Below are 12,155 nucleotides of genomic sequence, written 5' to 3'. Positions count from 1 at the left end.
CCTTGTCTTATTTTGTGTCACTTGCTCTTGGCTTTTTGTGTTTCTGATAATCATGGAAGCTGGTTCAAAACAGCTATTTTTTGTGACTTCAGAGAAATGAATGACTTCAAGAGATAGCCAAAAGTAAATAAGAGTAATTTATTTGAATAGTACCTTTATTTTCTTGCTTTGTGTAATTTTGCAGGCTTCTGGGCGAGCAACTTCCAGTTTACGATGGGCAAATCCTTTACAGACGAATTTCTAAATTAAGTAGCTTAAAGTGGAAGATTCTTGGGGGTTCTTGAAGGGCTTTTAACAGCTCTAGTGTGCTAAACATAGGCAGTGAATACTGTCATAACCTGGCTGCTGGACGCATTTAACATACCTGTGTCATGTTTAAGCAGTTTGTAAGCTACATGCCTTCAGTGCAGGTGGTTATGTTGAGGGGTGTGCATGCGCAGCTTGTTTCAGTATGGTTCACGTAGCCATGTGCTCATCAAACATGGGATCAGAAGCTGTTTGGGAAGCAGCTAGGAAACAGAAGGGGACATTGTTAACTTCTTGCTAATAAGACTACTTTCATGTTGTTTTGCCTATCTGAGGCAATTGTAAAATGACAGTGTAGAATAATTACCTTTTTATAAAATGTAGTATGATTCTGAGAACAACTCTGATTTTTGTTTTTTATAAGTTTCTTGCTGTAGAACAGAAATACATGTGAAGCTTTCCCTTGCAAAAGTGTTGTATGGGTACATTTTAATGCTGAAATTGTATAATTGGTGCCAGATTTAACAATTATTCCAGGATTTAGTGGTGACGAAGACTTGATAAATTCACATCTTCAGAGATAGATTTTTCTGTTTGAAGTACTGTTGGGCTATGTAAAGTCTCATGTATCTGCATCTTCTTTAAAGCGCATATCTTATTTGAAATCTATTCCCTACATACTACTTGAGGTAATAGGATTCAGTTGCTTTGGCCTTTTCCTTTGGAGATTTCTTTTTATGGTGGAGTAAATGTTCCCATTTATTCCCTTCATTTCTGCTTCAGGAATTGTTTAGGCTTTGGTACCCCTTCTCAGAGAGGTGAATATGCTGCTGTGACTTGGTTAACCCTGCACCATACCAAGGGTTGGCAGGGGTAAGCTAGCAGGGTGAAAAATTCAGCAGCTGTTAGTTGGTGTTTCTAGAATGAGAACGTTTTGAAACTTTTCCTGCTGGAGAAATGAAAATGAAACAAACCAGAGCAGAATTAGGCTTCAGTTTTAGACCCCGCCCCGTTTTCTTTGTGGCCCTGAATTTGCAGTAAGCTGTTGAGCAATGCTTACTGCAGAGGTTTTCTGTACTATTTAGGGTGTGTAGCCGCAGCATGCTTAGGTAGGTCAGTAGTTTGTTTGTGCCTTATGCCAAGATATATGCCAGATCCTTCATTTGAATATGGAATTTCAACATAAAACTGAAAACTTGTCTCTTGGGTTTCCTTTCTGTCCTCTTCTCTAAAGATGATTTCTCATGGGTTGGGTTTTTCATTTCATTAGCCTTGCGTAGCGTCATGTGAATCTGTGGCTGTAGAGGAGTGCTGCAAATGCTTATTTAGTCTTCCCTTCCCTGAAATAACTGTAATGGTTCTAAAATCAGCCAGTTGTGCCTACTGAGGGAAGTTAATGGCTTCAGATAGGGGAATCATTAACAGAAAGCACCATACTTCTCAAAAAGTCATTAGAAAGGCAGGCATGTAGATAAACAGGACTGCAGGTATTGTTTATCTCACTCTGAAATCTGAATAGATTAGCCTTATAAAAATCATGGACACTTTCCTTGCAGCAAATTTATTGTTGGAACATGGCGATAGAATTAAGTTGTTCGATGTTGCAGTAGCCTTCTCGTTGGGACATTTTCTTCACAGATCAGAAGTTTGCAGAGAAAGTTGCTATTTCATGGAGCAAGCCTTGTTTTCCTTGCCACTCTTTTACCTCCATGAACAAACTAACAAAAGTCCATTGGACTCGCGGAAGTGTTGAGACCCAGTTTTTACAAAGACTTAGTGAGCAATAGGGAAAGAAAATAAAAATCTGCCTCCCTTATTTCTGTAGGAAACTATTCCAAAGTAGGCATTTACATGCTGCTGCTTGGAATTGACAGACAGCGGAGAGTCTCAGTACCTTCAGCTCTGCTTAGGAGAGGGAGCAGCTTTCCATAGCAGTACTTGAAAAGGTTGCAGTCTGAAATAAAGCAGCACAGGGCCTTCTCATCTCAGCATGTTTTTTTCTGCAGAAACAGTTGTCACTCTTCAGTAGCAGAAGAAAACTACCTTCTTTAGAATAGCATTGAACTTGAATATATGTTATAGAACTGTGAGACTGTTTAAACCTTCTACAAGGCGTTTGGGAAGACTTCTGACAGAGCTTTTTCTATAGACAGCAGTTAACATTGGTTTAATGCAAATGAGTTCCTGGGCAATGTGACTTGCCTTCTGGGAACAAAAAGCAGGTATATCGAGTTTGTGCTTCCTCTTACTGAAGTTACCTCATTTTCCACAGCAAGGGCTGAGTACTGTTTGCCCACAGTGGTTGATCCTTAAAATACACCTGGTGCGCTTGTGCAGGTTGATCAGATGACTTTTTGTGATCTAACAGCAGTTCTGAGGATTTTCCTAGCTGTTGCAAAAGAGCTGAACAGCACCACCCCATTGCAGGGCTTGTGAAAGCACAGATAACATTTCTTTGTGTGGTTATTCCACCAGCAGTTATTCTCAAGGCTGCTTGGCCCATGTAAGAAGCTTTGAAGCATACCTTTATACCGCTGTTTGCCATGCTTGTTGTGGATTGGGGATGATTAGTGAGCTGTCTTGCCAGAGCCTAATGGTTGAGGCACTGTCTCTGCATTTCCCTGAGGAAAGATTCTTTATGGAGTCTTGGAGTTTTTCCCTAATATAGTATTGTCATTTCATGTAAAAGGTGAATATGCCCTAGTTAATGTCCTAGATATTTTTCTGAGAGGAAATCATGTTTTGCTCCCTGTATATTAGAAGAAGGTATAAAACACTTCAAATGAAGTGTAAAAATGTCGGAGGCAGTTCTGTATTTTGTCTGGAAAAGAGCTCTTCGGGCTTGTGGTTTCTAGCTTGGCAAGGATGGCAATGGCTGCAATTTGCTGTCTCATGAATTAATCTGAGATCAAGGCACACTTGCCTTGTTCAATGACAGCCTTGGGTTAGCTTCGTGTTCTTGGTAAGCTGCTGGTTGTTCTATGCAGTCGTCCTGTGTTTTGTGTGTTAGACCTTTTCCCATTCTGGTTGCTCCAAGTTTGAATGGTGGCAGTTTCCTTACGGAGAAAACCAGCTTGGAGAGTCTGTGCTGTTGTTGGACTGCAGTGACCAAGCCAGTCTCTGCTTCTGTCTAAACAAAAGCAGGACTGAGTGGCAGCTGGATATGTCACTGTTAGGCCTCCAGTGTAAACATAGAGCTGAAAAGCCACTTCAAATAGTTCCTGAATTTATGGCATACTAAAAACATGGCAAAGATCATACAGTCAAGTATAGTATTTTCTTTCTTTCTAAAGGAAGAAAGCAAACTTAAGACCTTGTTTTGGTAAAATGAGTTTGACAGCATGATGATGGTATCTGGAAAATCCTACCAAGGTCCTGCCAAGGGAAGGTTCAGGTGCCTCCTGTGATGTATGAGGAACCCTTGACAAATGGTCTTGTTTTGGCTTTTCTCTTGGAGGGAGAAAGCAAATCCTGGCACTGATATTAAACTGAGCAGTGAAATAGTTCTGCAGGAGCCAAGAGACAAGCAATGTCAGCATGCACAACTTCTTTTTAAGAAAGGAAGGAAGCAAAATCGTTAAACTTAAATCCTGTCCTCTCTTCCGCCTCCCTCCCCAGAAGCTGGGAATCTGTAAATACTCCAAGACACTAACAGCCTGCATGGACGTGAGGACAGTCTGTACTCCTGGCATGCGTTGTTTTTATAACTAAAATACACTGTATTTAACAATGCAAGCGCATGTTGAATTTCAAACAAAATTCCTTCTTTTTGTCAAAGTGGGGAGCGTTGGCATTGAGTGACTTGTTTGCAGTGTAAAGGTTTTGTAGTCTTCAGGAAGAACAGCAAGACCTGTTCTTACACCCAGGAGATTTTTTTTTTTTGACTGATATTCTCTTCATTCTCCTTTATTTATTAGACTGCTTGTGTTGTTACTAGGAAATTTGTTGGCAGAATACAAGAAGAAATACATTTGAGTAGTAACTTACTAATTAGAATTTGTATTCCTTAAATAATTTTGCACATATGGTTCTGTCTACAGTCTTTAACAAAGAGGAGTACTGGGTGTCAGAGGATTTTGCTATTGTTCTTGTGGAGGAGGCAAGCTTCTAAAAGTGTTGAGCTCCCTCTCAGCTGTTTGAGTTTTGGGTTTTTGTGTGGGTTTCTTGGTTTGGTTTTTTCCCACCTAAGCAAGCTGATCCTGAACACATGAACTTGAGTCTGATATGAAGAAGCTGACCAGCTTGTTACTGACACGATTGGTGGGAAAGTTTAATGTGTGGCTCAAAATATTTCAGTCTTGAATTGAACATATTCACTAAAACGTGCTTGAAGCTTCTTTGGGTGTCTATTTAATAATAGCTCTTTAGCTTTTATACAAATACTTGGGTAAAAAAAAATAGGAAAACTATTAAGCAAGTTAAATTATTTTTTTGGACTGCTTTACTTATTTGTTGCTTTGTGTCTTCTGAGGGCATTTGAGTGGGTGACTACTTAAAGCTTAGGAGAAGAGGAGCAATTCTTCTATGTTGACAGTCTTTTGATCTTGGGTTTTTTTGAATTCCTAGGATGGCCATGTGGAAGTGGCAAGATTACTTCTTGATAGTGGAGCTCAGGTGAACATGCCTGCTGACTCTTTTGAGTCTCCATTGACTTTGGCAGCCTGTGGCGGGCATGTTGAACTGGCAGCTTTGTTGATTGAACGTGGAGCTAACTTGGAAGAGGTAAACGATGAAGGATACACACCATTAATGGAAGCAGCTAGAGAAGGCCATGAAGAGATGGTGGCACTGTTACTTGGTCAAGGTAACTATTGTTGTGCCTTCTATGGACTGTAATTCAGTAGGTATCTGTGTATGTTAGGAGGCAGGGGGAAAGCTAAGTTACAGTAATTTTGGTTTCCTCATTCAACAGCTTCTGCCCTCCTGTTTTTGGACAGTTGTTGGGTGGTTGGGGTTTTTTTTTGTTTGGTGGTTTTTTTGTGGTGGGGGGTTTTTTTTTGGTGTTTTTTTTTTTTTTTGCAAAATGTCCTTTGCTCTACTAGTTCCCTTTATAAGTGGTCATTCTGAATTGTTCTTCAGAACAGGTTTGCATTTATCACAGACATTGAACCATGAACTGTTAATGTGGGTAACTTGTGCTCTGCACAGTGGCCTTGGCCTATCTTGAGATGGTGTTGTTGCTGAAAAGCTGTAGATAAGTGCTTTGAGGCCCTCAGGGATTTCCAAAGACATTAAAGTTGAAATCTTTAAATTTGATACACCATGATTTTAGAAGAAAATTTCTGCAGCTGTAGAAACAACATAAGTTACAAAAAGATGCCTTGTGCATAGGGAATGGCTTTGTCAGCTGATACTGGTTTCAGTAACTGGTGTTTTATTTTGTTTTAAGGAGCAAACATCAATGCTCAAACAGAAGAGACGCAAGAAACTGCATTAACTCTGGCTTGCTGTGGAGGTTTTTTGGAGGTTGCAGATTTTCTTATTAAAGCAGGAGCTGATATAGAACTTGGTTGTTCCACACCTTTGATGGAGGCAGCTCAAGAGGGTCATTTGGAGCTGGTTAAATATTTATTAGCTGCAGGTATGGAGTAGTTTTGTTAACGGTTCTGTAGAGAATGTAACCTTGAGAGAAAAACACCTTTTTCCATACTCATTACACTTTCACTAGCAGCTTCTTGAAGTTGACTGCAAAGGTTTGTGGAACTTTAAGTAATTTATTAGTTGGATCCTAATTTAGCTTTTGAAGATGAGGCTGATGTAAACTTACTTGAAACTGAACTTCTAGTTTATGTTTACTTGTTTTATTCCTCTAGAGTATGATTTAAGTTGTCTGTTTCAAAGATACTGGATTGGAAGGGGGAAATTTAAAAATTACTATCTGATCATGGTAAAGATGATGAAGACAGTTGCGTATTTTCTGTAATGAACTTCATAAAGCTTACATGCTCATTACTACTGCTTCAGGGGCTAATGTGCATGCAACAACAGCAACAGGTGACACAGCACTGACATATGCCTGTGAAAATGGCCATACTGATGTAGCAGATGTCTTACTTCAGGCAGGTGCAGATCTGGTAAGTCATTACCTTCTTAAAGTCTTATTAGGTAATAAAATTATAAATGCGTGCCGTTTTTGTCCCATGTCTGTTGCTGAAAACTTAGCAGTTTGCTGTTATTTGTTACAGTTGTATTCAAATTGTCTTTTAACCTTTTTCTTTTAAAGAAGTGAGAATTGGTGATGCTTTTCTAATAGTTCTCAGGCTGTTTAATTACCTGAAAGTGCTTAGGTCAATTGTGGTACTTTGGCAACTGATGTCTAAAGCATTTCCAAGCCTTTCAGGGTTGCTTGTACAGAAAAAATAGGGGATCTTTTGTCATGTGCAGTCCTGAATGGTATTCAGCTTTAAACTGTTGAGCTGATCATGAGTTAGTACATGTACCTGTGAACTTGTTCTGTTCCTTGTGCAGCAAGCAGTTGATAGCTCTGTTCTGACATGATCTAGTTGGTATACCGTAATGCAGTTAAGATGACAGAGGTAAATCGATTTTTACATTTCAGTAGGCTTGTACAGCTGTATGTTATCAAGAAGTGAAGTTAAGCATGACAGTACATAATATGTTTAACTAAAATCCCCACTATGTGCCTGAATACTACTTGTCCAGGACTCTCGACCTGTACAAAGGTAGGTAGGTAGTTTCATCCATCTGCAAGACGGGCTCAGTTCAAATGTTAAATGAATTTTTGTCTGCATTTTGTAAAACATTAAAAAGGGTTCTTCTGTGTCTGATGTCTTTCCAATCAAAAAAACCCAGAAGGCTGAATTGCATCCTTTCACGCCTGCTACTTCTGAATTTTAAGCCTTTCTTTATCTGCTCTAGGAGCATGAATCAGAAGGTGGAAGAACTCCTCTCATGAAAGCTGCAAGGGCAGGTCATGTTTGCACTGTTCAGTTCTTGATTAGCAAAGGTAAGAGTGTGAGAAGGGTTTGGCTTTCCTGGTGCTCGAAATACTCAAGGTTAAGAACGTGTTAGTACTAGTGTAACTTTCTTGGATTTGTTTCAAAGTATTTTAAGTCAAGTAGGTAATTGATTCTCAAACTAGGCACGTAATGATCACCTCTGGTTTCTGGTGAGATTAGTGGGAACTGCAGCTGCTTCTGAAAACAGTTACATTCCAGTCTCTGATGCCTAGTAAAAGCAGCAACAGTAGTAGTGCTTACTGGGTGTCTCCATGCTCTTGGTGTGGCTTTTGAGCAATCTTTCCAGAAGTTGAACTTGAAGTGCCTGTTTGTCTCAAAGTTGTGACTTAGTTCTGACAAAATCAAGCAAGTTCATCGGCTCCAGCCTTACATCACTGTTGAACGCATAGAGTTGACACGTCTCAGAATTGCTGTTTTCTCTCTCTTGAGCTGATAGTGATGGATTTTTCTTGTACCTTCCTTGTATGGAGCAGGACTGGCCTAAAGCTTCAGTGTGATGTAGTTTTCCCTGTCTAGATTGTAGAGGAAGGAAGCAGAGCTGCAATGAATCATCTGCTTGCTGGTGCTAAGATGCATGGATCAACGTGCTGGATCTTAGCATTTGTTTTAATTTTAAAAAGAGGGACAGCCCTAGCACAATTGCTGCAGTTTTAAAAACGATAGGTTAATCTGCTGTGTGATGTTCTGTGCTTACAAGGAATCCATTAGAAAAGTGAGGTTGGAGTATAAGTCCAGGTAGGGTTGCTCTTCTGTTAAAAGGTCTTCTGATAGTAGTAATTGACTGTTTGTCAGTTTTAAGACTGCAGCCATGGAGAACTACAGGTTTGTATTTAAGAAAAGTTAACTTCCTGTCACTTCAGGTACAGGAGAATGAGTAGAAGTCTTTCTAAATAATATTTCTCCCTGTTATTTTTGAAGGAGCAAATGTGAATAGGACCACAGCTAACAACGATCATACAGTATTGTCGCTGGCCTGTGCTGGAGGTCATTTGGCAGTTGTGGAATTACTGCTAGCTCATGGTGCTGATCCTACACACAGACTGAAGGTTTGTTGCTCAACCTTGTTTTCCTCTGAAGTAGTCTTTCATTAATATTAAAACTAACAATACCCATGCAAATTTTCTCCTTTTGTGTTCTCTGCAACTGACCCAACATGTCATGATTTAAATGAAGTAAGGTGCAAGAGCTGGTATTTACACAAGCAGGCGTTATGCTCGTGACCATGTTTATGTAAGTTGTTAGGAGTAGTGCAGGTCTGTTCATTACCATGAAAGTATAGGTTGTGCTCAAGTAGTAAGGTCCTTCTAAAAAGTACTAGGTTTTTTTGGAAATACTTAAGTGTCCTTAAGTTTAGATGTGGACTTAACTGCAGGTAGAATGACTGTTTATTAAAGCAGTCTTAATAGATACTCCATTGTGTCTTCCAAAATGCTTCAGTGCTGTCATGTTTTGATGATGCTGTTTTCTAATACTGTGGTCTTTCCCTCATTAGGATGGATCAACTATGTTAATAGAGGCAGCAAAAGGTGGTCATACCAGCGTGGTTTGTTACCTTCTAGATTACCCAAACAACTTGCTTTCTGCTCCTCCACCTGATGCTACTCAGCTGACCCCACCATCCCATGATTTGAATAGGGTAAGATGTAAGGGCTGGTTGTCTGTGGATTTGTGGGGCTTTTTTGCATTTCTTTTTGTAGCTTACTTGGGAGTTCAAAGATGAGAGAAGAGTTAATCATTCATTTCATGAACTACTGAACTGTAGGTGAACACACTGAAAATTACGATGTTCAAGACAGCTCAAAGTAAAGACCTTTGAGCATCACTGTGTAGTGCTTTCATCGTTGTTCTTTTTGCTCTATAAATATTACTGGAAAAAGTGAAGAGGGGGGGAAAAGAACCCCAGCAAGTAAAAAGGTCTTCTTTAATGAGGCTCTTTGGAATTACATTTGTAGCCCATTGTGACTTGTATTTGCTTTACCATAGTATAACCCTGTACCATGCTGAGACAAGTATTGTTCAGCAATTAATTTCTTAGGTTAAAATTGCGGAGTATATACAAGTCAGATGATCTCAAATTGTTAACTACTGAACTTGGCATATTAAAAAGAAGTATTAAGTGTTACTAGTCACCATTTAAAGTCTGCTTTTCTAACAGGTTTTGTTTACCTTCTATTGAATTATAACTAGATTAGAGTATGAGAAAAGTAATCTGTTAGTATCCAACATTTTAGGCTCCTCGTGTACCAGTGCAGGCGCTGCCCATGGTCGTTCCACCCCAGGAGCCTGACAAACCCCCTGCTAATGTCGCCACAACCCTTCCCATCAGAAATAAAGGTCAGTCTTAGTTCTGGAGCTTATTTTCTAAATATCCTTCCTTAGGCAGAAGATAGAGGGTTGCACTTCTAGCAGAGTAGTTCCTATGAAGAGTGCTTATGGATTCAGTCAAGGAAATGGCAATTTTTTTTTTTTTAAGGATTTGCTTATCTGCCAAATATGAAGTATCAGTCATCTAACCCTGTAATCGTAAAGCGTCAAGAAATCTGCCTAAGTAAACATGTTTAAATATATATTAGTCTGACATACTGGACTAATGCAAAATGTCACCCAGAAGCCTATGTAAATTTGATAATGGTAGTTGTAAAAACAATGTTAATCTCCATATTGTAGTTGATTTGATAACTTGTGTTTACTTAGAATAGTAGTCTTGGAGTGGGTTTGACTAATTTGAAGGCGGAATTTCTTGTGCTATAAAATACGTAGTCTGATGTGGCTCAGGTCCTGCTAGGACTAAATTTGCATCTATTTTGATACCGCCATTTTGACACTTAACGCTTTCTGTACTTAAGATTTTTCTTCCAAAACTATTTTTATCAAGGATCAGCAATAGTGCAAATACAGGCGTGCATGTCATAAAATTAATACTGTGTGTACACTTGTATTGTTCTGGAAATACAGCGAGGATGACTGGAAGAAACTGGGCACCTCCACTGACTCAAATCCTGAGTTTTGATTTGCCTTTCGCCCTTCAAAATTAACCGATTGTTCCTTCTCCAACTGGTATGGCAGACCATGTCAGCTGTGTTACTGTGGACTTCTTCATAAAAGATGAATTGGATTAGTCCATCGCTCATTCTTACAGAAAGGCTGAAATATTTGCCTTGCCTGGGCAGAGAGCCAAGTTTTGACACAGGCAAAATAATGTCTGCTATGGATAAAATAGTAGTGGCTAAACATACCCTGTTAGATCATGTTAAATATTGATAAATGACTATTCTGGGTTCTAGCGCTGTTTGTCAACTGAGCAAAGCTGGATACCTGTAGTGAAAGGATTCAGTAGTCCTAGAAAGTGTAGCACTTCCTAAAATGTACTGAGTTACTCACAAAACTGGTGGCCTAGAGCAAGTCACCTGTCCCTTGAGATGTTTTTGCATCACTTTTGCTGTGCTTTCAGGGCTGTAACCATACGTTTAAGTCTTAACACGTTGATACCAGTCGCAAAACATCAAGTAAAGAGACAGCATATCCTTTCTTTTTGTTCCCCTTTATCTTGTAGCACCACTTGATAACAGCGGCTCTTGAGACAATCGCTTCATTTGGCAAAAGTATAACAATTTTTGGAATAAGTATGTCAACGTAGTGCAGGGTTATTTGGAATGTATGCGCAGTAATCTGTACTGTTAAATTCAATCTGACTGCTGTCTTAAAATTGATAGTGAAAGATGCGGTTTTCTTTGAGGGCCTTACAGTACACGCTGACCTTCTGTGGGTGCTGTGTCTTGGTGCATAACCGGCCATTTAGCATCCCAACAGTAGCTCTATAATGAGGATGCTATTCATATGCACTTCCATTGGTTCTGAGGGGGTTTCTTTTTCACACAGCTGCTTCTAAACAAAAGTCCAGCAGTCATTTGCCAGCAAACAACCAGGATGTACAGGGTTACATCACCAATCAGTCTCCAGAGAGCATTGTAGAAGAGGCTCAGGGCAAGTTGACAGAGCTGGAGCAGAGGATAAAAGAAGCCATAGAGAAGAACGCTCAGCTGCAGTCCCTGGAATTGGCACATGCTGACCAGCTCACCAAAGAGAAGATTGAGGAGCTGAACAAAACGAGAGAGGAACAAATTCAGAAGAAACAAAAGATTTTGGAGGAACTGCAGAAAGTGGAGCGAGAGTTACAGCTGAAAACTCAGCAGCAGCTAAAAAAGCAATATCTAGAGGTAAAAGCGCAAAGAATTCAGCTCCAGCAGCAGCAGCAGCAGCAGTCTTGCCAGCATCTGGGACTACTGACTCCTGTTGGGGTAGGAGAACAACTCTCAGAGGGAGACTATGCACGATTACAGCAAGTGGACCCCATCTTGCTTAAAGATGATCCTCAGCAAGCTGCTGCGCAGACGGGTTTTGCACCAATTCAGCCTCTGGCGATGCCACAAGCTTTGCCTCTGGCAGCAGGTTCCTTACCTCCAGGGTCCATCGCAAATCTTACAGAACTGCAAGGTGTTATAGTTGGACAGCCAGTATTGGGCCAAGCACAACTAGCAGGGCTGGGGCAAGGAATACTGACAGAAACACAGCAAGGGTTAATGGTAGCCAGCCCTGCTCAGACGCTCAATGACACGCTGGATGACATCATGGCAGGTGGGTTTATATTGTTATGAGCAGGTTTAATATTTGCTTGACCAGTTGAGGGTATGTCCACTTCTTTATGTTTGTGTGTGTGTGTTTGTGCATTCCTGCTAGCTCCACGGCAAGTACCACTAGCCTACTGATCCCTGTCTTTAGGAGTTCAGAAAACTAGTTTCAACTTTTCAATTTACATGGTTGCCTTTCTTTTTGTTGAGCTAACTGGTGCCTGTTTGTCAGGTTGGTATGTCAGAAGGGGCATTTCTAACTCTTTATAGTTTGCAGGGGGGAATGCCCTAGGCTCTAACG

The 12,155-nt window shown here is 40.2% G+C and overlaps 1 protein-coding gene across 6 annotated transcripts in view; it reads left to right on the top strand.

Annotated features, from left to right (window-relative positions):
• The window catches only part of ANKRD17 (ankyrin repeat domain 17), a 94,560-nt gene that overhangs the window by 51,357 nt on the left and 31,048 nt on the right, over positions 1–12,155 (top strand). For 4 of the 6 annotated variants that reach the window (XM_055700891.1, XM_055700890.1, XM_055700889.1 and 1 more), the window contains exons 8-15: positions 4,813–5,050; positions 5,636–5,827; positions 6,211–6,320; positions 7,126–7,213; positions 8,145–8,272; positions 8,719–8,862; positions 9,458–9,560; positions 11,106–11,861. In XM_055700891.1, the coding sequence (XP_055556866.1) occupies positions 4,813–5,050; positions 5,636–5,827; positions 6,211–6,320; positions 7,126–7,213; positions 8,145–8,272; positions 8,719–8,862; positions 9,458–9,560; positions 11,106–11,861 (1,759 nt within the window). The remainder of the gene's footprint in view (positions 1–4,812; positions 5,051–5,635; positions 5,828–6,210; positions 6,321–7,125; positions 7,214–8,144; positions 8,273–8,718; positions 8,863–9,457; positions 9,561–11,105; positions 11,862–12,155) is intronic. The other 2 variants (XM_055700894.1, XM_055700893.1) reach the window with 1 other exon arrangement.

This window comes from Falco cherrug, chromosome 1, assembly GCF_023634085.1.
Source record: "Falco cherrug isolate bFalChe1 chromosome 1, bFalChe1.pri, whole genome shotgun sequence".
NCBI lineage: Eukaryota > Metazoa > Chordata > Aves > Falconiformes > Falconidae > Falco > Falco cherrug.
This window is presented reverse-complemented; position numbering and strand designations above follow the sequence as displayed.